This window comes from Osmerus mordax, chromosome 19 (genome assembly GCF_038355195.1).
Source record: "Osmerus mordax isolate fOsmMor3 chromosome 19, fOsmMor3.pri, whole genome shotgun sequence".
Lineage (NCBI taxonomy): Eukaryota > Metazoa > Chordata > Actinopteri > Osmeriformes > Osmeridae > Osmerus > Osmerus mordax.
The window spans coordinates 118,132-145,544 of NC_090068.1; the positions used below are offsets into that span (position 1 = coordinate 118,132).

At 41.2% G+C, this 27,413-nt stretch overlaps 1 protein-coding gene across 5 annotated transcripts in view; it reads right to left on the bottom strand.

The window, feature by feature from the left end:
* Positions 1 to 2,765: 2,765 nt before the first annotated feature.
* tmem248 (transmembrane protein 248) overlaps positions 2,766 to 27,413 on the bottom strand; it is a 67,572-nt gene continuing 42,924 nt past the window's right edge. For 2 of the 5 annotated variants that reach the window (XM_067257646.1, XM_067257643.1), the window contains exons 4-7: positions 10,582 to 10,728; positions 10,241 to 10,424; positions 7,720 to 7,863; positions 2,766 to 5,663 (exon numbers count right to left, since the gene is read on the bottom strand). In XM_067257646.1, coding sequence (XP_067113747.1) covers positions 5,643 to 5,663; positions 7,720 to 7,863; positions 10,241 to 10,424; positions 10,582 to 10,728 — 496 coding nt within the window. In that variant the 3' untranslated portion in view covers positions 2,766 to 5,642. Of the gene's footprint in view, positions 5,664 to 7,719; positions 7,864 to 8,792; positions 8,896 to 10,240; positions 10,425 to 10,581; positions 10,733 to 27,413 lie in introns of those variants that run through there. The other 3 variants (XM_067257644.1, XM_067257645.1, XM_067257647.1) reach the window with 3 other exon arrangements.

A 27,413-nucleotide genomic window follows, 5' to 3' on the forward strand; every position in this document is an offset into this window, starting at 1 on the left:
CAGAGATTAGCGATTGTCTATCATTTAAAAAAAAGTTTTATTGAAAAGGTAAAGGGTGTGGAAGTAGGCCAGACATTATTAGAATAATCTGGTGTATATTTGAGATTTATTGACACAAATTTGAAAAAGATATTGAGATTAGTGAAGATTTCATGCTATTTTCAGAGATTAGCGATTTTCTATCATTATTTAAAAAACATTATTGAAAAATTAAAGGCTGTGGAAGTATACCAGACATTGTTGGAATACTCTGCTATTTGTTTGAGGTTTTATAGTCATAAAATCATTATAAAAGTCATCATTTTTCAAAATTGTATGGGTAATTTTCACCCGGTCCCTAACTCGACGCTGCAAAGTAGCGTCTTCTGAATGTGAGACGAATGTCGATCTAGACTGTAGGCATGTAAACTAGTTTAGCTTGATAACGCAAGAGCATAGGTAGAATGTGTGATGATTTAGTTTATTGGCAATGGGGCTAACGCGTTATTTAATGTTCCTGACTGTGTTTCATTCGAATAAATAACCCGTGTGACATGTAAATCTACAATTCACGATGCATGTTTATCCAAATCTTTGTCAGGTTATTTTTCAGCTAGATATCTAGAGCTAGCTAACTGAAGCTGAGTTGCATCAAGATATAGTTTGGTTGCTAAGCTGTAACGTTCTACCCACTTACGTCGATCCAGTTTGCTTCAACAACAGAAGTGGAAACAACTAAAGTAATCATTTCAAATGATATCTCGTCAATCTGTTGAAAACTGTGTTGTGTAGACACAATAGATTTATTTGTACGTTTTTATTTCAAGTCTCCACCTTCCTTGTTTCGGTGAGTGTTGGCCGTGTTGCGTCTTTGCTCCACAGTTTCACTCGTTGTAAACCAACCAATCAGCGCGCAGCTCATCTATATATTCATGAGCATACCATAAAAGGAGAAAACCTAGCGTTTTTTTCCAGGAAAATTTCAGAGGATGTATCAGGGGGCATAGAACTGCACCCGGGCCATTTTCAGCCCAACCAATGTTACATACCCTATTCGGAGACCTTAAGGAACAGTGTGAAATACCCCCCAAAAAAGCCAGGGAATCTATTATTGACAGCAAATATAATTTGCCATTAGTAACAAATGGGCAGGCCGTCAGCCCTTGTCATTACCCTTACCTTCCAACAATGTTGAAACCAATACATCTGCTTGACAATTTCCTATCTGAAAGACTGATTAATCTTGAGGATGATCTTTACTGCAGCTATTCTGTCCATAGACTTATACAGCTTTTGCTTGTGATCAGAACAGAACTTGGTCAATAACTTCCAGTCATCCGTCCGTCAAACTCCTGAAGTTTGCGGACGACACCACCCTTATTGGGCTCATCTCTGGTGGAGACGAGTCTCATTATAGGTGGGAAGCGGCCAACCTGGTGACCTGGTGCAGCCAGAACAACTTAGAGCTCAATGCTCTTAAGACAGTGGAGATGGTTGTGGACTTCAGGAGGAACACAGCCCCACTCACCCCCATCACCCTGTGTGACTCCCCAGTCAACACTGTGGAGTCCTTCCGCTTCCTGGGCACTATCCTCTCCCAGGACCTCAAGTGGGAACTGAACATCAGCTCCCTCATCAAGAAAGCACAACAGAGGATGTACTTCCTTCGGCAGCTGAAGAAGTTCAACCTGCCAAAGACAATGATGGTGCACTTCTACTCAGCCATCATTGAGTCCATCCTCACCTCCTCCATCACCGTCTGGTACGCTGCTGCCACTGCCAAGGACAAGAGCAGACTGCAGCGTATCATCCGTACTGCTGAGAAGGTGATTGGCTGCAATCTGCCTACCCTCGAGGACCTGCACACCTCGAGGACCCTGAGGCGAGCGAGGAAGATTGTGGCCGACTCCTCCCACCCTGGACACTCCCTGTTTCAGTCACTCCCCTCCGGCAGAAGGCTGCGGTCCATCAGGACCAATACCTCACGCCACAAAAACAGTTTCTTCCCTTCCGCTGTTGGCCTCTTCAACAAGGCCAAGGGACCACACTGACTCAAATGACTTATTGCTTAAAACACACTGCTTTTGCACTGCACCACAACATGGTATCTTGTACATTTGTATTTTTTGTAATATTTGTATTTTTATATTGTAATTTACGGCAACTTATATTTATCCCACTTAGTACTGCTAGTTTATGTACCCTTAGTATACTTAGTCCACATATTTAAATTTTAGGTATATGTTTATTGTATGCACCTTCCTGCCAAAGCAAATTCCTTGTCTGTGCAAACTTTCATGGCGAATAAATCCCTTTCTGATTCTTTCTGATTCTGATTCTGATAACATTAATGCATTTCTTACCCCATTTATGATACTTGTAAGACTTCAGATGATCCTGCAAACAAGCACAAACTGGAATAAGGTTGTATTTTAATTTAATTAGCCATACTTAGATTCCTTCAACTTTGAGTAGTTTTTTTATTAAATTTAGCTTACATTATATGTATCAATTGCATTGATACCATTGTGCTTGTCATCAGTCCAAAGAAAGATATATTTTTCTGAAAACAAGGTGGCCTGACCCACTGCATCCCATCGATGGGGACCAAACCATATAGTTTGACATATCAATCCTTATATTAATAGTAACCAGATAACTAAAGTGAAACATAGGCTACCTCTTTTAATTTAAATATTATTTTGCATGTGAATGTATTAAAATCACATTTAGCATACTTCTTGAGACTGCCCTCACATGACACAAATGGAGCATATTCAGTATCATCAATTTTATTCAGTAAAGCATTTGCCTATGATTCAACAGCACAGAAACAGAGCGATTGTCAATCATCATACAAACAAAAGTGGCTAACATTTCCAATCATGCAACAAGACAGAATTGCAATTGCATCATACTTCTTCTGCAACATACAAGGACCAGGGTTCTTTCTAAACCCTTGACTTTTCGAGTGAGAGAACTATCCACCATTACAATTACCGACCCACAAAGGAGAGGGAGATCAATATGATCTGAACAACAGACGAGGCCTGTCTGTTTTCTGTCAATTTTCCCTTAATGGCATAGACATGTCATCTGACCTATCCATGCTTGTGTAATGCTTTCGAAACAAATGAAATCCCACTCACAGAAAAGTAGTGAGGTGGAAAAACTACATTGATCAAGTTTAAATAGCTAGTAGTAAAAATTTAGTTTTTGTTTTTAAGAAAAATTATTACTTACACTAATGAAGATTCAGTCACCTTGCCCATAAATTTTTATTTATTTCAATTGTTCACATTGGGTATGACTTGTTCTTGTCTGCACAAGTACTGCCTAATTAGCAGCCTGCTCAACATGTCAGCAAAACATCAGAGACACTCTTCATGTATTACATAAATTTTCAATGGAACATTTTGTGTGTGATATCACAGCAGTTCAACATTGAATGCCAAGTTATGAGGTGTGGAAAAGGTATGGAATGAAAATGTTGATGGGACAAAAAAGGGAACATGCATGCAATAGTGAAACCTTTTACAGTATATTTCAACATACGGCCATTGTATTTTAAATGTTATCATTTACAGACATTAACTGGAGCAGAAACCCTCATCAGCACATTTCAACAGCACAGCTACGGAATGTAGAGGGAGGGTAATGTTACACTGGTTAGTGCTAAAGGCACACAAGTAGTTGGGTGTGAGATTGTTCAGTATGGAGTTAAAAGGGAGAGGGTCCTATTTGAATGCTTTCTTTCTGCACCATTCCACTTTACAGCCTTGCTGAGGTGATAACCTAACAAAGGGGTGACAACCCTAGTCTATATTTTCCTCTACTACCAGATCAGTGACTTCTCCAAGGATGGGAGGATGTATTTAAAGACCCATTTACTTGGAGGTGGGATTACCACAATTGATTATGTGGTCTTAAAGAGCAAGGTCAGAATAATATGTTTAAACTTTGTTTATGTTTAATATGTATGTGTGCTGTAGAAACATCCTGGCAAATATTAATAATAGTCATGTAGACAAATACGAAAATGTATTCTATTGAAACAAATGGCCATGAAATAAATTACAATCTATATATTGACACTTCACATACAGAAGTTATATTGTTGGTGATCCAAAATGACCAGTAAGGGGTGAAACGTACACTGTAATAATGAGACGAATTACCTGGTTTCTGAAAAGCTTAACAAAGACATGACAAAACAGTATTAAGGCAAGATGCAAAAAATTACAAGTTATTTGTGTAAAAAACTAAACACACAACAAAAACAAGTGACGCCAAAGGACAGTGGAATGGAAATGATATTGCATTGTAATGTTCATTTCTCTGATGACTATATAGTTTCCCTTAATTGGCGTATTACAGTGCAACTTAAAAATGCACCTCGTATTCTACCTTGTTCTGTGAAAAGCTACAGTAAGTGAATGGAAAATTTGATATGGATGTACAGAAAAAGGTGCCAACACTAACAAAGATCAGAAATAGATTAGTCAGTGCTTTGTGCTTAAAGGCAAATCAAAATGATATACTATACTACAGTCCACGCAGCAATGTCGTGGGGTTAACAACCAAAAACATGAAGTCTGGATATCATTGACAGAACAAATGTCAATTTGTATTTCGCCAATACATTGACAAAATAAATCAACATAAAACACGTAAATCAACAGCTTACTTGTTACCTGTGGAGCACTTTTTGTTGTACACAGGTAATCATTACAGAATAGGCTATCCTCAATTGCACCACCGACACCCCCGCACAACAAAACATGACACAGGATCTTATCCATCAGAAGAGATTACATTAAAACATGAAAATGTACAACTGGAATTGTGCTCAACAAAAATAGATGTAGAGTTCCTCAAAGGCCTATCAACAGCATACACGCAACTATCAATTGGATATTTCTTCATACTTCATGACCTCATAGAATTCAACCCTAAAACAAACCCTTACAAAGACGAAAAAAGAATAATGTTGCAAGCTGAGAAAAGCATATCAATTACCGTAACTGATTATTTTCCCCCCTTTGGTGCAACCAATTCTAAATGACCTTACCCAGCAACCACACGGAAGTCAGTATGTAACCTTCAGGTGCAATAAAGAGCTGTGTTTGGACACTTTTGGCCTCTAGGGTGCAGTGAGTCTTATTTTTATCTAAGAGACCTAAAGCCTGCTTCATGGTCTTCAGCAAACATGTTAAACCACTTAGGAACACAAAAGATGAATCTCAAGAAAAAGGCCAATCATTCTTATTCGTTTTCAGTGTAACGACAAAGGGGAAACCCAAGGCTCATTTTCCCCCTTCACACTCCAAATGGCATACGTGAGGGTCTATTATGGGTTAAAAACCATGACATCAAGGTGACTATGAGGAAGGGCAGTTCCTTTATGTCAGGTAAATCTTGCTAAACTGATATTGCTTAACCAAAAACAAAACTGCTGAATGTACTGACTTCAAAAGTTCCTACAAATATTTACACAGTAGATACAGGCACTTATGTCTTTTGTTGGAGTGACCCAACATTGCAAGAGAAGTTTTGCACCACATATTTTCTTTCATGGTTCAGTAGGCAACTGTTAAGTGTTTATGTCTTCTGCTCTCTTTTCCAGCTATAGTTCTGTACTGATGTGGATCCTTTGGTACTTCTTATGCCTCTGACAAGACCACCTGGGGTGAAAAGAGAAACAGGAAAGAAAAATGAAAAGAAACATATACAGCTGCAGCATTGCAAACAAACTGATGCTTCATTAGTTACCAGCAGTGTTGGGGGTAACACGTTACATAATGTTATTACTTAAGTGAGTAATATGGAGTCAGGTGGCTGAGCGGTTAGGGAAGCGGGCTAGTAATCTGAAGGTTGCCAGTTCGATTCCCCGGCTGTGCAAAATGACGTTGTGTCCTTGGGCAAGGCACTTCACCCTACTTGCCTCGGGGAGAATGTCCCTGTACTTAATGTAAGTCGCTCTGGATAAGAGCGTCTGCTAAATGACTAAATGTAATATAACGCGTTATTTCTTGACATTGAGTAATATTATTACAGTTACTTAAGTAACTTGCGTTAATTGTCCAAGTTACTGCATGAATTCAACAAAGGACTAAAATAGCCTTATAAATACAGATTGTTGCTTAAACGACACTTCCTGGGCGCAGTAGCCTGGTTTGCCTTTGATTCACGCTGCAGGCAAACACAACAGCAATCATGGCCGCAGAACGTGTTACGTTTTCGGGTGGAAATATTCACACTATTTTGCTTTCATTGAAGAAGGAAAAAACATTGAAGTGAACTGCAAACTGCGCCCCAACAAAATACTATCTACTCCTCGAAAGTGTCCACAGAGAAATTAAGCTGGATGCTAGCGAAAAATCCACTTTAAACCTTGAGAGATGGCGACACGGTTCCACAAGTGGCTGCTAACAGGATAATTTATTCACACAAATATTTTATTATTTTGGAATTTATAAGCCTTTTTGATGTTTAGGATTATTTTAAATAAACGTTCTTCTTTAAAGAAACACTATTTAGCATCTGTAGCCTATGTTCTTGCAAATTTTTTACAAAGTCAAACTCGCTACTATTAAAGGTAATAGTATAAGTAATATAATATGGAATAATCTTACTTTGTACAGAAAGTAATAATGTAACTTAATCACACTACTCTTACTGAAAAATAATAAGTAATAACTAATATATTACTTTTTTGAGTAACTTCCCCCAACACTGGTTACCAGTGAGAACAGACAAATACCATGGCCCTGTGATTTCTACAATGCAGAAAACATGGGCAGACTGCATGATCTAGACATTTTAAAACAGAAATCTGGTATAAACACAAAACACTGAATTTAGATAATTTGAATACAATGATCCAAAATGAACGTGAATATTAGCCATTACTAAAAAACATGTATTAACCAGATGGATGTCAAGCAATACACTCATACATATGGTTGGGGGTGGAGTTAACCAGCTATTGTTCCCACCCATTACCTGCTTGTAGAAAGTATGAAAAAGTTTGATATATCTTTCAAGGAGATTTTCTTCGAAAGCTGATTTAAGAGGTACAAATATTCACATATTCACATTTCTCTTTAAATAGTAGGGAGTCAGGTGGCTGAGCGGTTAGAGAATTGGGCTAGTAATCAGAAGGTCGCTGGTTCGATTCCTGGACGTGTCAAATGACGTTGTGTCCTTGGGCAAGACACTTCACCCTACTTGCCTTGGGGGAAATGTCCCTGTACTTACTGTAAGTCGCTCTGGATAAGAGCATCTGCTAAAATGACTAAATGTAAATATTTTCAAATTTCAATGTATGATACATAATTTGAAAGTTTACAATCTGCAGTTGATCTGTAAAATAATTACTATGAGGACTAAAATACCAACGTCCGTCACAGATATGTTGTCTGAGAAAGCATGACTGAAAAAGCATGAGTTTAAGATTTTATTATTTTATCTTATCCGATTTCATGGTAAAAAATGAAAATAGTGACAACTCTAAAACAGGAGGGACTGCATTAAATAAAGCTCAGGCATTTCAGAATTGCACGGCATGGCGCTGCCGTCACTCGACACCTGGATTTTCTTGTTTTCATACAAAGACAAAGACAAAAACAGGCTAGATGAAGTCTGCGAGACCCAGCTAGAATATATTTTCTATCTGAGGAATTGTTTCTATCTGTTATGACAATAAAGGCCACTGGGTGTCTGTGCATCATGTTGTACCTTTTCAGGGCAGAAGTCGGGGTTGCTCAGTCGTACTTTGCCTGGCCGTCCCTTGATGACTGCATAGCAGAACATTGTGATGACCATCACGAACAGGAAGTAGCTTGTGTGCATCAGATGCAGATTGATAAGAGAGCGGTCGTCCTGAAAGCAAGTCAGTGACTTGATTTTAGACTCTATTTCAAGATGAAACCAATCCTTTCCCATGCTGAAATACTCTCATCACCTACTGAGATACAGAATATGGTTTAGGGGAAAAGCCTTTTTCTCATGTGTCCGATCACTCGCAGAGACAAACCCGATTCATGTTCAATTAATTAAAATAAGAGCAATAAAGCTTTAAGCATTGAGTCACTTGGTTTGGATGTACAATTGGGGGAATAAGTTTAATTGGAAATGTTCAGCAGAATTGATGTTGAAAGATACCAACTACAATGTAACACCCTGCCTGCCCAGAGCACTAGGCTCATGTTTGTTGTGCTCCTGTGTCTTGTTAATTGTTTCAGTTTGGTCTTTGTTGTAATTAGTTGGCCGTTGTCACCTGTATCTTGTTTGGTTTAGTATTAAAGGTCTGTTTTGTGTCCAGTCTTTGTTGGTTGCTGTATCAGTATACAGTGCATCTGTAAAGTATTCACAGAGCTTCAATTTTTCCACGTTGTTATATTACAGCCGTATTCTAAAATAGATTTTAACTTTTTGAGAAATCTATTAAAAACAAAAATATCACATGTACATAAGTCTTCATTTGCCATGACACTCAAAATTGAGCTCAGATGCATCCTGTTTCCACTGATTATCCTTGAGGTGTTTCAACAACCTGATCGAGAGAGTCGATTTGTGGTAAATTCAATTGTTTGGACATGATTTGACTGTCTCTGGGGGAAAGGATACCTCTCTGAATTGCTCCTCAAGGTTTCTTCAATTTTTTCTCTGAGTTTTTTGGAGAGTTTTTCCTTGTCTTCCTTGAGGGTTTAGGTTGGTTGAGGGGCAGTTCTATGGTGTATGTGAAGCCCTCTGTGACATTGCTTGTAAAAAGGGTTATACAAATACATTTGACTTGGAAAGGCACACACCTGTCTATATTAAGGTCCCACAGTTAACAGCATGTCAGAGCACAAACCAAGCCATGAAGTCCAAGGAATTGTCTGTAGACCTCCGAGACAGGATTGTATCGATCTGGGTAAGGGTACAGAAAAATGTCTGCAGCATTGAAAGTCCCAATGAGCACAGTGGCTTTCCATCATCCCTAAACGGAATAAGTTCGTAACCAACAAAACTCTTCCTAGAGTTGGCCGCCCAGCCAAACTGAGCTATCGGGGGAGAAGGGCCTTAGTCAGGAAGGTGACCAAACACCTGATGGTCACACTGACACAGCTCCAGCGTTGCTCTGTGAAGAGAGGAGAACCTTCCAGAAGGACAACCATCTCTGCAGCCCTCCACCAATCAGGCCTGTATGGTAGAGTGGCCAAACAGAAACCACTCCTCAGTAAAAGGCACATGACAGCCCGCCTAAAGTTTGCAAAAGGCACCTGAAGGACTCTCAAACCATGAGAAAAACTTTTATCTGATCTGATGAAACAAAGATTGAACTCTTTGGCCTGAATGCCAAGCATCATGTCTGGAGGAAACCAGGCACCGCTCATCACCTGGCCAATACCATCCCTACAGTGAAGCATGGTGGTGGCAGCATTATGCTGTGGGGGTGTTTTTTAGCGGAAAGGAACTGGGAGAATAGTCAGGATCGATGGGCAGTGGCGGTCCTAGCACATTTGGCGCCCTGGGCAAGGTTTACCATGTTGCCTATAGCAAGGACCGGCACTGTTTGGGCGAAGGTTCATCTTCCAACAGGACAATGACCCTAAGCACACAGCCAAGATAACAAAGGAGTGGCTTTGGGACAACTCTGTGAATGTCCTTAAGTGGCCCAGCCAGAGCCATGACTTGAACCTGACTGAACATCTCTGGAGAGATCTGAAAATGGCTGTGCACAGACACTCCCCATCCAACCTTGAAAATAGGAGAAACTGCTCATAAATAGGTGTGCCAAGCTCAAAAAGACTTGAGGCTGTAACTGCTGCCAAAGGTGCTTCAACAAAGTATTGAGCAAAGGCTGTGAATACTTATGTACGTATGATCATTTATTTAGCTAAAAATAAAAATATTGAATACATTTTGGAATAAGGTTGTAACATAACAAAATTTGGAAAAAGTGAAACACTAAATACTTTCCAGATGCAATGTATATGTTTGTGAGTACCCCTGCCGTGATCTTGTTTTGCCAAGTCCTTGCTATCACAATCCTGCTTTGTCTCCTCTGCTTTTGGATCCACCCTCCTACACTGACCGTTACATACAAGATAAAATAACTAATTTGTGAAGTGCAGGAATACTTCATAATAATTTTACTTGATGGGGATGACTAAAAGTTAAGATAAAATTACATAACATACAACCAAGACAATGTAGACAATACATTTTCGACAATATGCTAGTGTATGCACACACACAAAGGAGAACTTACATCGGGGACGATAACAGTGAGCTTGGGGTTGAGGGTGTGGTACACCTTCCCTATGGCACCTTTGTAACACCAGAAGGGGTTGTAGTCCTGGCTGTATCTGGTGTCGGAGTCCCTTGCCGTGGTGAAGAGCTTGTACCAGGATGTGGCATTTGTATACGTTTCTGGGACACAGTGTGGTGGTTGCCTGCACACATGGGTAAACACACATTGAGGTACACGGTTAATAAATGTGGGTCGCCTATAATTAACACTTGTCATTGTTAGATGTCAGTAGTTGCAAATGTACTGATTTTACTCATAGAGCTAGCACAGAAGTATAAAACTAAATTTTCTCCACTCACACTGTGACGGGAAAGACATTGCTGGCAGCTGTGATAGTCATACAGGTGCAGAACACCACCTGTTCACAGTGACCATGCAGCACACAGTCATCAGAATTCCACGACACTGGCAAGGTGAACGTGATGTTCATTTCCTCATGGGCCTCCCTACCTAGGACACACACACACCTCAGCGCTCAAACAGAATGTTTAGGACAGCCAAAAGTTGGGTTGCTTCTCTTTTACACAAGTACATATGACCTTGAAACACATTCTATCAGCTTACTCTCATGTCTGCCTCCATCACACACACACAAATACAAATATTAAGCTATTATTACGTTGCATCCAGAAAGTATTCATAGCGCTTCACTTTTTCCACATTTTATTATGTTACAGACTTTTTCCAAAATGTATTCAATTCATTTTTCCCCAAAAACTTCTACACACAATACCCCTTTATGACAAAGTGAAAAAAGTTTGTTTCATATTTTTAATAGATTTGCAAAAATTAAGAACGAAAATATAAACTGTACATAAGCATTATAGGCCTTTGCTCAATACTTTGTTGAAGCACATTTGGCAGATATTACGGCCAAGACTTTTTGAGTATGATGCTACAAGCTTGGCACACCTATTTTTGGGCAGTTTCTCCCATTCTTCTTTGCAGGACCTCTCAAGCTCCTTCTGGTTGAATGGGGAGCATCGGTTCACAGCCATTTACAGATCTCTCCAGAGATGTTCAAGTTTGGGCTCTGGCTGGCCTACTCAAGAACATTCACAGAGTTGTCCTGAAGCCACTCCTTTGTTATCTTGGCTTGTGCTTAGGGTCGTTGTCCTGTTGGAAGATGAACCTTCACCCAAGTCTGAGGTCCAGAGAGATCTGGACCAGGTTTTCATCAAGGATGTCTCTGTACATTGCTGCATTCATCTTTCCCTCGATCCTGACTAGTCTCCCAGTTCCTGCCGCTGAAAAACATCCCCACAGCATGATACTGCCACCACAATGCTTCACTGTAGGGATGGTATTGGCCAGGGCTGCATTTCCCGAAAGTATTGTAAGCCTAAATTGATCGTAGAATCCATCGTACGATTGATCTTAGTTTTACGGGACGTTTCCCAAAGCCATCGTAGCTAAAGGGGCTCTTGAAAATGCTCATAGATTAACGAGAGCTCCAGATCAGTCGTAGATCGCTGAGTGCATCTTAACCCTTGTGCTGCCTTCGGGTCACATGACCCAAAGGTTCATAACAAACCACCGTTGTGTTTACCCAATTTTACCAAATACAAAAACAAATAAAAATAATTTTCTTTTAACCATTGCAATGTGGGGGGTCTGAGACAGCCCGACAGCCCGCTCTGGATAAGAGCGTCTGCTAAATGACTAAATGTTAAAAGAAAATGCTTCACTTTGTTTTTGTAGGAGGTAAATTTGTCGCAATACGACGGTGGGTCACAATGACTGATGGGTCAGAATGACCCGAAGATAACACAAGGGTTAAGCAAAGAGACTCAGTGGAGACACCAGTAGGCTGACCCTAAAAACAAGGCTACATGGATGCGAAATTAAAAAAAGATAACTCTTTATATACAGGGCTCGACAATAACGATGGCCCGGGGCCAGTAAAAAGTAACGTCGGGACAGTTAAACTAGCAACTCCCTGGCCCGATCGGGCAACTGCAAATTATTGATTGAAAAAAAAATTTGCATTGTAAAAGTTAACACCCTTCATATGTTTTGCTATCTGCTAAATGCATAAATAACTTTGCAGCTCGTGGGGTGCACAGTTGGCAAATCAAGAGTTGAGTAGTGAGTGACGAGTGGTTGTCAAATTGTAATTCTCTAATCTCGATACATTTTTTAACAACTGTCGTATGTTCCCGTCTAAAGCAGACAAAAGTGGATCTTTTTACACAGGCACCGACCAATTTTCGAAAACAATCCCTGACCAGCCATGCTCGCAGACAGCACCTGGTTTGCGTGACAGCTTGCGTTAAGCGGATGGTTGACAATCCATCTTCCAGGCCGTTGACCATGCTGGTCAGGAATTTAAATGTAGATGCCCATCGTGTTATTGCACGACTTATAACAACGGCATATCACGTAAATAAGACGGGCCGGCCGTTCGCCTCGTTCCCCCAGGCTATTGAACTGCAGCAGAAAAATGGTGTCGACTTGGGTACTTAGTATCATACTGATGAAATGCTATGGAAGCTTTTATATATTAGCATTGAGGGACCAGAGGTTTCAGTTTCAGCCGGACAGAGTTGTGCTGAGATGGCTGTCAGCAGGGAAGAGAGCACGTCATGTTTGAGGTTAAAAGTCAATTGTTTTGCTGACTATTACCTTTTAATTTTTTATCACTAGAAATGTGATTTCATTTTTGTTCTTTTTATATCCAGGATGTGTTTAATAAATGGTTAAACATGTTAACAGAATAACACAACTTATAAGTCTTTGGTTTTGTTGTAACAATGATAAATTACAACTTTTGGAGGGCGGGCCAGTAAAAATTGTCTTGGGGCCCGCAAAAAATGTTAATTTTGAGCCCTGATATATATTTATATTATTTTCTATTATTTTTACAGAAGTTAAACTGAAACTGGGATATTTTTCAATGAACTAAACTACACATGCCTTTAATCAAATGGTTGCGAATTACGTAAGCATTAAAAAAATGCATCCTGCTGATTGTATATTCATGACACCTGCTAGGCAAATGTGCAAATCATGGCTATTTTTAACCACCTACGATATAAATTAAAGACGATCATAATTATTTAGTATATGTACAACGTTTTCTGTAACGACAGTAAATAACAATTATTGCTTACTGTGATTACTCAATTCTTTATTGAACAAGTCTTGAAGTTGAGACGGAACAATCACATTTCCGCATCCGGGAACCGTCTTAAATAGTTCTTAAGAGACACGTACGAGGGACCGTCCGCAAAGTCTTGTCTGGCTCTGTAACATGGCGAATTCTAACTGAAAAGTGCCGAAACTCACCCAACATTACAAAATAAAGTAGTTACTGTCATACATCTATGACGTTGACTATTCAAAAACATAAAAATAAAAGTTTGATCATTAATGTGGATTATCACATCAAAATGCCAAAACGGGAAATGCTATACTGTTTAATCCACCACCACTTCTGTTAAACTTGAGGGTGTCAAACGAACAACAAAATCACTCAGGAAATGCATGTCACGCTAACCCTACAGCTGCCATGCTGTTACGATGCGCCACCACTCGTTTCTTAATTTCAAGTTTTACATTTGACCATTTCTTCTTAATTTCTGGCCATGGTCCGGTTCTCCGAACCCACAGCATTTACGGCCCTATAATAAAAATAAATATAGCTGCAAGCAGCGATGCGGGTTCCTCCGCAAAATGGCTAAATATTATAAACATGTACACTGTAGAAGATCGAGAGTTTGACAACAAGAGAGCAAAACTACTTCATGTTTGGCCAACAATAGGCTGAATGGAGATTTGAACTCATGAGCATAAGGTTACAAGTCAGTCTCTCTATCCTGTCTGCTACACACCAACTGTTGAGACTGTATGAATAGAAAGGGCAGAGTATTAGCTTTGGTCAGCTTTGGGACAAAGGTTAAGAAACGGTTGACATTTCAAGGTGAAATTGCATGAAATTGTGCATGGTATTTCAGAATGATGTCATCCTGTTTAACTAAACAGATAATCAAAATTATGACAGGCCAACAGATAATGGTAGATTCCAACCTACTACCTTATACTTTACAGGTCACCATCCCAGCCCATTGAGCTATTCTCAGTGTTGAATAGTGTCATGTTCAGCAACTGTATAAAAAAAGTAAGCTGTTTCTCCTGTTGTAAGCGTTGTTGAACAGCTGTTATTCAGTCATATTTGACATATCAAGGTGAAACTTTGCATGGTACTTCAGGGGCATGTCACCTTAAAGCCTATTAGGTTTGAACCATCCTTCAAAAATACATTTGATTTAGTGACACAAACATATTGAGGCAATGTGGACATTTACATAAATACACCCCTTTCAGCCATTTTGTATTTGATTCAATTGTCTTAAGTAACGTTTTCCAATACGTCAATGATACATATCTGTACAACATTTCAAGTCAATTAGAGCTTTGGTTCAAGAGAAGAGGAATTTTTAAGGTTTTCCAAAATTATCACTGTACAGGAAAATCCATCATGGACCTTATGGGTCCTTGATGCTTTTTTGTTCCTCATGAAAAATGAGGCATGCACACCCAGTTTCAGAAGAATTGGAGCTATGGGGTGGAAATGCCATCACTTTGAAAATTTGACTTTTGGGCGTGGCCTGTGGCGCCCCCTATGGTCCGATGTGGCCCGTATTTGGTGTGGGGGTACCCACTTGCATGTAGTATCAATGTGCCAAATTAGAAAATGTATGACCAGGGACTTTTTGAGATATTGGGGCACAAGTAGAAGAAAAAAATGATAATAATAATAATAAGAATACTAACAAAAACAATAGGTTCCTTCCTTCCGGAGGAACCCTAAATATAGCTGCAAGCAGCGATGCGGGTTCCTCCGCAAAATGGCAAAATATTATAAACATGTACACTGTAGAAGATCGAGACTTGGACAACATGAGAGCAAAACAACTTCATGTTTGGCCAACAACAATAGGCTGAATGGGGATTTGAACTCATGAGCATAAGGTTACAAGTCAGTCTCTCTACCCTCTTTGCTACACACCAACTGTTGAGATTTTATGAATAGAAAGGGTAGAGTATTAGCTTTTTAGAGGATATTGAAACTCTTCTTGAGTTAAAGATCCTGTAAAGTGGACCTGGAAACGAGTTTTAAGTTCGCCACACCACAGAATAATGTGTTATTAACTACCCATCCAAATTCGAATGAAAAAATAAGTATGTTAAATTAGGCTTTGAAATCGTGAAAAAATCAGTAGTCTTCTCTGCTTGAGACTGGGGGGGCGTGTTGCCTGAAGGAGCTGAAGCTCCGCCCCTCGCTGCCTAGTGCCTACCTCCGACCCAGATAATGGACGCTATGTCAAGACGAACAAAACCGTATAGAATTAGAATTTATTTGTTCAATGAGTGAAACATACAGATGCATATAAATGAAATGTTCCCCTGAGCTGTAACAGTAAAAATGGACACCAGAGACAGCAGACAGTGAGCTCTCCAACTAGGCTACTTCTAACACATTAGCTACCATTTCACCAAAATACCATCATTCTACACCGAGTAGCCTAATATCAATTTAGCGGTTTGCACTAACTCATAGCAGAGATACCTCTGGAAAAGTTATCTAGTATAATTATAACAAGCACACAGAACTGAATGATGAACTGCTGGCGGCGGTGGATGGTCGAGGTGCGACCGGAGGATGAACGACCGGAGGGGCGATGCTCGGTACGGCTCCGCGCTGCAAGAGAAGCCGTGTGTTGGTGAACCCCGTCTGTCTCCGGTCCATGTTAAAACTGTCCGCCGTGAAATGGTCAGTGCAGAGGCGGCTGTTGGAGTTTATCCGAAGCTTTCCATGAGCGTGGCTCTTCACAAAATCTATCCACCTATTTTTCCTTTCATTATCAATAGGGAACTTAAATGGCGTTGCAGCGCAGCTGGAGTTCTTGCATCCAGGGAATATCCAGTTGCGGGTGGTGGGAGACATCCTGAAGCTAGCTAGCTAGCTGATGTAGGCTACAATAACAGTACAGCAGGAGGAGCCATTCAGTGATCTGACCTAGATAGGGCGAAATGACGTAGATGGGGCATTTTTTGGCTCCGCCCATTAAAACCTGATTTGAAAACGGAAGAGTAACTGTTCTTTGGTTTAACTCCACATTTAAGTGTGACAAAGTTTTAGCGCTTTGCACATGCTTTCAGGAACTCATTTCACACGTATATAATGTACTTAGAAGCAAAACATGGAATTTACTTTACAGGATCTTTAATCTCTTTCCAGAATCTCAGTCAATGCACAATTGCTAACTCCTTTATAAACTACACACCAGCTAGAACACTGCGATCATCAAATGCAGGCCTATTAGAGGTCACCAGAAGCAGTCATAAGAAGATTGGTGATTCGGCCTTTGTCAATTACGCCCCAAAACTATGGAACAAATTATCCATAAATATTAGGGAAGCTAACACTCTAGACATTTTTAAAAGACAGCTTAAAACCTACCTTTTTACCGAAGCATTTAAGTAATTTTATCTCAAAAGGGTTTTCCTACTTTTTAAAGTTGTTTTCTCTCTTGAACAGAGATCTTATTGGGATTTTTATTATTGTTTGAATTATTTATCACTTGTATTATTGTTTTTATTGATTTTATGTAAAGCACCTTGAGCTACAATTCCTGTATGAAATGTGCTATATAAATAAAGTCTTACTTACTTACAATTAACAATAGTGATGTGGGCAACGGGGCTAGGCAAAGCTCATGTTCAGCTGCTTGCGAGAATAGCTTGTGATAGTACAGCAGCCGACTCTCTGGTCCCATTAAACTACACAACATGCACAATCAGGGTGACCAACAAGATTATATTAACTAACAAACAATAACATTACAAACATCTAACTGAACGACACAACAACTGAAATCCCTCGCACGGCTGTTGTAACCAAACAATTTTCCACAAGTCTTTGCGTTTTTTGACATGCCGCACTGCATGCTGGGTACACAAGGGTGCTGACGCTGATTATCTATCTGTGCTCCGACTGCGTGATATGAGTATTAGCTTTGGTCAGCTTTGGGACAAAGGTTAAGAAACGGTTGACATTTCAAGGTGAAATTGCATGAAATTGCAATTACACGCCGCCCTCAAATAAACACCGCCCTAGAATAAACGGCACACCAAAAATGAACATTGTGTAATAAACTCTGCCCTCTGATTACAGTTTTTTAATTGGCTAAATTAAAACACAGTATTTATTACACAAGTAAATCACAAGTTTACTATAATACCCTCAAAGCACTGTCAGACACAAGTGGCTTTCTTGCAACAGGTTTATTTGAAGCTTCTCCAAATCGACCGTGAAAACTAAACCCACAGTATAACGAGAAAATAAAGACATTAACTTAATATGAACATACAATGACATGTGCAGCATGTAAATAACGTTCACCAAAGTTAAATACAGACACAAAACAACATACCTCATTGGCTGCATGCTTCACACAAGGGAATAGAGGATTCCTTAGATCGCTAACATTCGCTATAACAACCATAAACTTTTATCGGAGTGTAGCCGGTGTGTATCGGTTAAACTCACTCCTCAGGTATGTAACAGGCCACCCGCGTCAACGAATTGCTAGCTTTTTGTTGGGGTAGTTGGTAGTTGTGGCCCTTGGGAAGTCAGGGGTGGTAAGTTCGATCCCAGTGCGGGGTGAACATTTGCCCGATACCTCTGACGGAGCTTGCAAGATCACGTCTGTTACACTGGTGCCGTGACCCGGATCATTAGGTCAGCTACAGCTGACCTGCCGAGTGAATTTGAGGGGTGAATGTAGCCGGTGTGTATCGGTGAAACTCACTCCTCAGGTATGTAACAGGTCACCCACGTCAACAAATTGCTAGCTTTTTGATGGCGTAGTTGGTAGTGGTGGCGCTTGGGAAGTCAGGGGTGGTAAGTTCGAACCCAGTGCGGGGTCAACATTAAATTGTCCGTGCTTCGCTTGCTGTTAGCTTGTCGCCTCTCACTCACTAGCGTCCTAAAAGGCCTTCAAAATAAAGGCACTTTACTCTTACCAAATCAAGTCACTTAATAATACTGAATCCAATTATATAATTTTAAATTATGACATTGGTTGAAAACATATTATACATCATTATAATGTAATTGTGACAATTACATGTACAATAAAGAGAGGTAGCTGACTTCACCACTCGCAAATTCGCCTTTGATCAACCCCAAGTTTGCGTGCTACAGATCTGTTGCTGCAAGTGAGTGCTTTCTGCACAACTTTCTGTTTGAAAGCTTAAGTGTAAGAACGTTTTGGCATGCTGCTTCAGATGTCTACACAATGTAGACACATGAACGGCTTCAATTTTACACTAGGCTTTGTGTTTGACCTTGTCTATTCTTTGTTTGTCTATGGCCGCACTGCAGCTACAATTCACTAAATCTCTCTTACTAATTTAACGCCGCCCTCGAATAAACGCCGCACCAAAAAATTATCATTGTGCAATAATAAAGAATATATTGTGCTTATTAAAGTTATGCATTGTGCTTATTAAAGTTATGAACTTAGAAGTGTGCTCAGGCTTAAACATTGGGTCTCACACTGAGTGTGGGAAGCAGGCGGTTATTTGTGTCTCTATCTCTTCATTTTCAGAAACAACCTTGAATCTGGGTGGAGATGGCACCCGAGCCGGTGGGACGCGTAGGCAAGAACAACTCCCTGACGCACGAGAGAACAAGCTCAACCCTTTTTTGATACTTGTGTTTTCAATTGCATTGTATATGATATGCTGGGGAAGGGAAAGATAGCCAGTTGGACTTCGTGAACCAGCCCAAACTCTGTTGCGGGTAGGGATCCAAGATGGCGCCGATGATGGCTGCCTCGGTCGTTAGGTGCGCTCTTTTTTGTCTTGTTTTGTCTGTTAATTCAGTGTTCTGCCAAGATTTCCGGGGTTCTCTAACTAGAGAAGTACTTCTAAACATCAGGACTACAACTCCTGTGGATTTATTTCCCACTTTTCTGCTTCCAGCGGCGGAATTAGTGGGAATTATAGTCAAAGCCACCCTCGGCTTTGTCCTAGCAGCGAAGCGCCGTAGGAGAGGCAAACGAGCCGGTGCTCTGGTGCGACTCCGTCGGCGTGGGGCACGCACAGCGTTACCGGGGATATTTCTCTCCAACGTGCGTTCACTGAGCAACAAACTGGATGAACTTCAGCTACTGGTGTGGAAAAACAGAGACTTTCATTCATCTTCCGTTTTGTGCTTTACGGAGACATGGCTGAGTGAACTGATCCCAGACTCTGCGCTACAGCTAGCAGGTTTCAAACTGCTGAGAGCGGATCGTAACCCTGTGCTCTCTGGCAAAACGAAAGGCGGTGGTATTTGTTTTTACATTAACAGTGGCTGGTGTGAAGATGTGACAGTGATTCTGCAGCACTGTTCTCCTGATCTGGAATCATTTTTTATTAACTGTAGATCTTTTTACTCGCCACGAGAGTTTGCATCATTCATTCTGGTTGGCGTCTACATGCCTCCGCAGGCTAGCGTTAACGAGGCTCAACGTGTGCTCGCCAGCCAGATACTGAGTGTGGAGCATGAAAATCCGGATTCCTTGGTTATTGTGCTAGGCGACTTTAACAAAGGCAATCTCACTCAAGAACTCCCAAAATATAGACAATTCATCAAATGCCCTACCAGAGAAGGAAACACCCTGGATCACTGCTACTCTACAATCAGCAAAGCATACCATGCGGTCCCCCGAGCAGCACTGGGTCACTCTGACCACGCCATGGTCCACCTGATTCCTGCATACAGGCAGAAGCTAAAGCGCTGTAAGCCTGCTGTGAGGACATCAAAACAGTGGACCAGTGAAGCTATGGAGGATCTGCGGGCGTGCTTGGACTGCACTGACTGGGACATGTTCACGACTGCTACCAATAGTCTGGATGAGCTCACAGAGGCTGTGACATCATACATCAGCTTCTGTGAGGACTGCTGTATACCAACACGCACCAGGGTAAGCTACAACAACGACAAACCCTGGTTTACAGCTAAACTCAGAAGGTTGAGGTCAGAGAAAGAGGCCGCGTTTAGGAGTGGGGACAAAGACAGTTTCAAGGAGTCAAAGAACAGGTTTAGCAAGGCGGTGAGGGAGGCTAAACGACTGTACTCAGAGAGGCTAAAACACCAATTCTCTGCAAACGACTCTGCTTCTGTCTGGAGAGGGCTCAGGCAAATTACCAACTACAAGCCCAGAGCCCCCCACTCCACTAACGACTCCCGCCTGGCCAACGACCTGAATGAGTTCTACTGCAGATTTGAAAGACAATTGGACAGTCTTGAACTACCCCTTCCCACCCAGGAGGCCTCCCACCTCCCCCCCTCTACAGTGACAACTCTCTCCATTCAGGAGGGTGAAGTTAACAGACTTTTCAAGAGGCAGAACCCCCGCAAAGCAGCTGGGCCGGACTCTGTCTCTCCAGCCACCCTCAAGCACTGCGCTGACCAGCTGTCTCCGGTGTTTACCCACATCTTTAACACCTCCCTTGAGACATGCCATGTGCCAGCCTGTCTCAAGTCCTCCACCATCATCCCTGTGCCCAAAAAGCCAAGGCCAACAGGACATAATGACTACAGACCCGTCGCCCTGACCTCTGTGGTAATGAAGTCTTTCGAGCGCCTGGTGCTGGCACACCTTAAATCCATCACTGACCCTCTACTGGACCCCCTGCAGTTTGCCTACAGAGCCAACAGGTCTGTGGACGATGCAGTTAACATGGCCCTCCACTTCACCCTACAGCACCTGGACTCCCCAGCATCCTATGCCAGGATCCTGTTTGTGGACTTCAGCTCTGCCTTCAACACCATCATCCCCGCCCTGCTTCAGGACAAGCTCTCCCAGCTGAACGTGCCTGATTCCACCTGCAGGTGGATCACAGACTTCCTGTCTGACAGGAAGCAGTGCGTTAAGCTGGGAACACAAGTCTCTGACTCCCGGTCCATCAGCACCGGATCACCTCAGGGCTGCGTCCTTTCTCCTCTGCTCTTCTCCCTGTACACCAACAGTTGCACCTCCAGTCATCCGTCCGTCAAACTCCTGAAGTTTGCGGACGACACCACCCTTATTGGGCTCATCTCTGGTGGAGACGAGTCTGATTATAGGTGGGAAGCGGCCAACCTGGTGACCTGGTGCAGCCAGAACAACTTAGAGCTCAATGCTCTTAAGACAGTGGAGATGGTTGTGGACTTCAGGAGGAACACAGCCCCACTCACCCCCATCACCCTGTGTGACTCCCCAGTCAACACTGTGGAGTCCTTCCGCTTCCTGGGCACTATCCTCTCCCAGGACCTCAAGTGGGAACTGAACATCAGCTCCCTCATCAAGAAAGCACAACAGAGGATGTACTTCCTTCGGCAGCTGAAGAAGTTCAACCTGCCAAAGACAATGATGGTGCACTTCTACTCAGCCATCATTGAGTCCATCCTCACCTCCTCCATCACCGTCTGGTACGCTGCTGCCACTGCCAAGGACAAGAGCAGACTGCAGCGTATCATCCGTACTGCTGAGAAGGTGATTGGCTGCAATCTGCCTACCCTCGAGGACCTGCACACCTCGAGGACCCTGAGGCGAGCGAGGAAGATTGTGGCCGACTCCTCCCACCCTGGACACTCCCTGTTTCAGTCACTCCCCTCCGGCAGAAGGCTGCGGTCCATCAGGACCAATACCTCACGCCACAAAAACAGTTTCTTCCCTTCCGCTGTTGGCCTCTTCAACAAGGCCAAGGGACCACACTGACTCAAATGACTTATTGCTTAAAACACACTGCTTTTGCACTGCACCACAACATGGTATCTTGTACATTTGTATTTTTTGTAATATTTGTATTTTTGTATTTTTATATTGTAATTTACGGCAACTTATATTTATCCCACTTAGTACTGCTAGTTTATGTACCCTTAGTATAGTTAGTCCACATATTTAAATTTTAGGTATATGTTTATTGTATGCACCTTCCTGCCAAAGCAAATTCCTTGTCTGTGCAAACTTTCATGGCGAATAAATCCCTTTCTGATTTCTGATTTCTGATTTCGAAACGTAGACAGCCCCAGAGCTCTGTACTTGTTGATTTCCAACTGCTGCATTAAAGCTGATATTATCGGACCTCTGCGACTCCAGACCACTCTTTCTAGAACACAGATTTGTGTCATTGAATACCATCATTACATATTGGAATAGACACAAAGATTTTGAATCCTTCAACTGGTGACCCCGACGCTGAAAAGAGGGAGTCCAGAGGGTTCCGGCCCGACCGACAGATCGGGGGAGAGACCCATACACCGGTGCGAGGAGACAGACGTAATCGTCAGAGGCCTCAACATAAAAAAAGGTAAGCAGACACCTGTTAATTGAAAGTACTGCTATTCGGAACTGAGAACCAAATTTAGACGATTACTATGTTTCATCGTACCTAATCAGACCAACAGTGGTGGGAAATCAACCGTGTTTACTCGTTGACTTTGTCCAAGGGGAGGTTAGAGTCCTCTCCAGGGTTTAGAGTCCCTAAACTCGTTGTCTTTGTCCAAGGGGAGGTTAGAGTCCTCTCCAGGGGTTAGAGTCCCTAAACTCGTTGTCCTTGTCCAAGGGGAGATTAGAGTCCTCTCCAGGGGTTAGAGTCCCTAAACTCGTTGTCTTTGTCCAAGGGGAGGTTAGAGTCCTCTCCAGGGGTTAGAGTCCCTAAACTCGTTGTCTTTGTCCAAGGGGAGGTTAGAGTCCTCTCCAGGGGTTAGAGTCCCTAAACTCGTTGTCCTTGTCCAAGGGGAGGTTAGAGTCCTCTCCAGGGGTTAGAGTCCCTAAACTCGTAGTCTTTGTCCAAGGGGAGGTTAGAGTCCTCTCCAAGGGTTAGAGTCCCTGAACTCGTTGTCTTTGTCCAGAGGGAGGTTAGAGTCCTGTCCAAGGGTTAGAATCCCTGAACATTGTCTATTTGTGTGGAGTCAGATTGAGTTTAATAAAAATAGAGAGGAGTGTGTTTTTTCCTTTGACCAAGAAGTTAAAGAAATCCTGAGGAGAGTTGGAGAAAGGTGGGGGCTAAAAGAGTCAGTTACATTGAGATCTTACAAAGGTTATCCCAGAGGGTATACCCCTGGTTTATAAATTGGTTCTAATACAATTGGAAGAGTTATACTAGAGCAAAATTAAGTGAATAGACGGTAAACGCTAAACAGCTGTGTTGGTCAAAGAATGGTTTGAGGAAATGTATGTGAAAAAGTATGAGGAAGCAATTGGAAAGTTACATAAAGGATTGGTTTAGAGAGGATCATGGAAGGTTATGAAATAAAACAAGAACGTTTTGTGGATGTGAAGAGATGATTGGTTTAAACACTGATGTTTTGAAGAGGAAACTATGAATATACTTTGAAGGTATATGGGATAACATTTTAAGTCAAAATAGTAAAATCTAGGGTTTTTAAGAGTTTTGATAAAGGTATTAGATGTAATTTGGTTAAAAATGAGAAAGAGAAAATAACTAAATGTACTTTTATTTGGAGTTTAATTATAATTTGGTTTTAAGTTTTATTTGAGAGTTTTATCAGAGCCTGGCATACTGTTTGGGATAAACAGTTAGGCTGTGATAATGTTGTATTATGAAGAGGGTTATTATATATATATTATAAGAAATTAGACTAACAGTTGATTTTCTAAAGAAGGGAACAAAGAAACAGATTGTCATTTCTAGGCATGACTAATAGGAGTTGACTATCAAATGATGATGTATGGTCTTATTAGATGCTGTTACATGTGTTTGCTCAACAATAAGAAAACTAAAGGGTCAATACTGCCTGGTAATTATAGATACAGTATGTTTACTATGTGAATTGAAGTCTTTCCCAGTCCTATACCAGATGCATAACACCATTTGAATTGATTTATTGGAGATCATATGTAATACCACAACTTAAACCTTTCACATAGCATGATGAAGAGGCGAATCAAATGGTTAACCAATTTTATAAAAAATGCTAACTAGAAAAGAGATGTCTTCTGCTAAATTCTGTTCCAGTTGAAGCAGTAAACCAAAGAGTGGAGGAGTCAAACGAGGAGATTGGGTATTGATTAAAGTTATCAATGAAAGGAGGGATCTTATGAAAACTTTAAAATATCCTGTCTAATTTCTGTTTTTTCTATTTGTTTCGAATTTAGTTTATTTTATTACAATTCTAAAAGCTTGGCTGAAGTTGTATGTATGTGGTGAAGGGGGCCTGTGAGTATGTCCAGGTCTGCCGTGGATACATGGATGTCGAATGTCCACTCTGAAGTGACGGTGGGTTTTCCCCTATAACATCATTAGGGTTTCCAACTGCTGCATTAAAGCTGATATTATCGGACCTCTGCGACTCCAGACCACTCTTTCTAGAACACAGATTTGTGTCATTGAATACCATCATTACATATTGGAATAGACACAAAGATTTTGAATCCTTCAATAAGCACTGAGGCGTTTAATCAAAGAAATACTGTACTTACTATTTATAAAGATTGCATGAATTTAAAAGCATACAAAACTAGAGAGGGTACAATTTCTGGCGAAATTGTAGGGTGTGCCTGCTTGCGTCGGTTGCAGATGGGTCCGTTTATTAACTAATTTTTACAACAGATTTTTCTGTGTATTTTATGTAAAAATGTCTACTTATTATTTATGAAGATTGCATAGATTTTAAAGCATACAATTGTTGCTGCTCATTTACAATTCAAAATACAAAAAGTGAATTGTAGAATAAAACGGTTGTCTTCTCATTTCCCCTGCAAGAGGGAATAGTGAGTGATAAGCTATATACTAGCAGCCTCAGTTAAAAAACTATCAAATGAAGATATTGGGCTATCCAGTGTAAAAATGGTCTTAACCTCTATGACTTACACGTCACCTTAAGTTTTCCCGTCCTAGTAATATTTTCAAGCATTTAGCCCACTCATGTTGCATTCATTCATTCTGAACCCCCTTGAAACAAGTTATTCTAAGTAACAACGTTGTCACCGGCAGTATTATTAGATGGAATCGCGATTGAAACAGTACCATCTGCTAACTGAAAATATGCCCCAAAAATACTTTAAAAAGCTTGACATTTATTTAGGGGGAAATGGCTAATTCAAAAGAAGTTTGCTGGAAGTGATCATTGTCAGTAACAATGCCAAATACAACCATTTGATCTCAGTCTAGAGCCTCTGTAAATTGTGCTACAGCAAGCTAGCCTAGCTGCTGTTGCTAGCCAAACTTCACTTAGGGGACTGTTTGAATGCGCCAGCAATGAAAAATGTTTATTTTGACATCAAGTTTAGGATGTGGCATTGAAGACAGCGACACACCACACAAGCTTGAGTTTAAATACATTATTTAATGTGACATTACTTACTGTACATGCAAGTCTTGAATTGCTTAAATGTATGATGCTGCCAGTACTGTGCGCAACAGTCTTACTAGTACATCTATCGGGAGTCAGGTGGCTGAGCGGTGAGGGAAGCGGGATAGTAATCCGAAGGTTGCCAGTTCGATTCCCGGTCATGCCAACTGACGTTGTGTCCTTGGGCAAGGCACTTCACGCTACTTGCCTCGGGGGAATGTCCCTGTACTTTTACTGTAAGTCGCTATGGATAAGAGCGTCTGCTAAATGACTAAATGTAAATCTATGCACGTCGTATTTATGCGTCGTTGCTAATGTCACAGGCCAGGAATAATCGTAGATAATTGTTGATTAGATACACCTGTGGCGAATTAGATAGGGAGCGTTGGATTGGCTGTGTTATATATAATACTGCAGTGGTTGTTTGTGAGGGAGGTGTGGTTCGCCAGGCATGCTGACTGACGTGTGTTTATTCTTTCCCTGGGGATCGGCGTGAGAATCGTGCCTTTTTAGCGCTGCTTGAAAATAGACACAATGGAGTTGGACATTCTACCACGCTCCCCGTAAAACGTCTGAGACTGTGAAAGACGGACAACACGCCCGACGTTCTCGACTGCAAGCTGTCAGCGCCTGTTGGCGTAGCTTTGGGCAGCGTCGCTGCTCGGGACTGAGTGCCATTCCGTGGACCGGACTCTTTGGGAAAATGCCAGGCTGGTATCGTTGCTAATTAAGGAAAGACTCTACTTTGTGTTGGGCGGTTGTTATTTGGGGAATAATTGGGTGTGCTTTGCCTTCGGCAAAGGCACAACCTTTGTTATCTCACATACAGTATATATTTATTATTATTATTTATTTTTGCCCCCCTAAGTCTCAGTCAATATTTGGACTACATAGACAACCTAGGTGTCAAAAGTTTCGTCTTGGTAGCGATTGAGTTGCTTGTATTTGTATTTACCCTCTGTTGCATGGTTTAGGCTCAAGTTAAGTTTTTGTGGCGAAAAGTGAAGCTAATGGTGGCTAATTTGCTAGCCACAGTCACTGACGTTACTAACGTCACTACGTCACGAAAACACGCGTGACTAACTGTAGCAGAACATTCGTTTTGCATCTGTTAACTTGGGGGATAGCTAGGCTAACTATAGCTTTACTGCAAGGCAGCTGCAGAAACGCCACAAGCAAAGAGGCCAGGGTGATAACTATTTACTCATTTTACTTTGTGATGTGAAACACAATTGTGAAATGTAATGTACAATATTAGCTGATATTATTAAGGAAGTAGGCCCACATCTACTCTCGGAAACGGTACTCTACTATTTCACTACTATTTAAGCAAAGACGCCAGGGTGATAACTATTTACTCATTTTACTTTGTGATATGAAACAGAATTGTGAAGTGTAATGTACAATATAAGCTGATATCATTATGGAAGTACATCTACTTTCGGAAACAGTAGTCTAGTCTATTTCACTGAAGCATTAGCAACATGACATTAGCCTCTGTTGCCCGGGCAACACATACTACAGCGGTCTATGATGCATCTGTTTTCAATCGTTAAAATAAACATTCCTCACAAATACATTTTCGTTGTAGTATTTATTATAACATTAGATTACAAGTAAACGATTTGTTGGTGAAATTATCATTACCTGTGGTTTCAAACCAGTGTAGCTCACCGCAACGCTGTAACCTACGCAAGACACACTAGTAACTAACAAAAACATCTCTACAGCTGTTTAGGAAGTCAAACGGTGACAGAACATGTTCGGCACTCC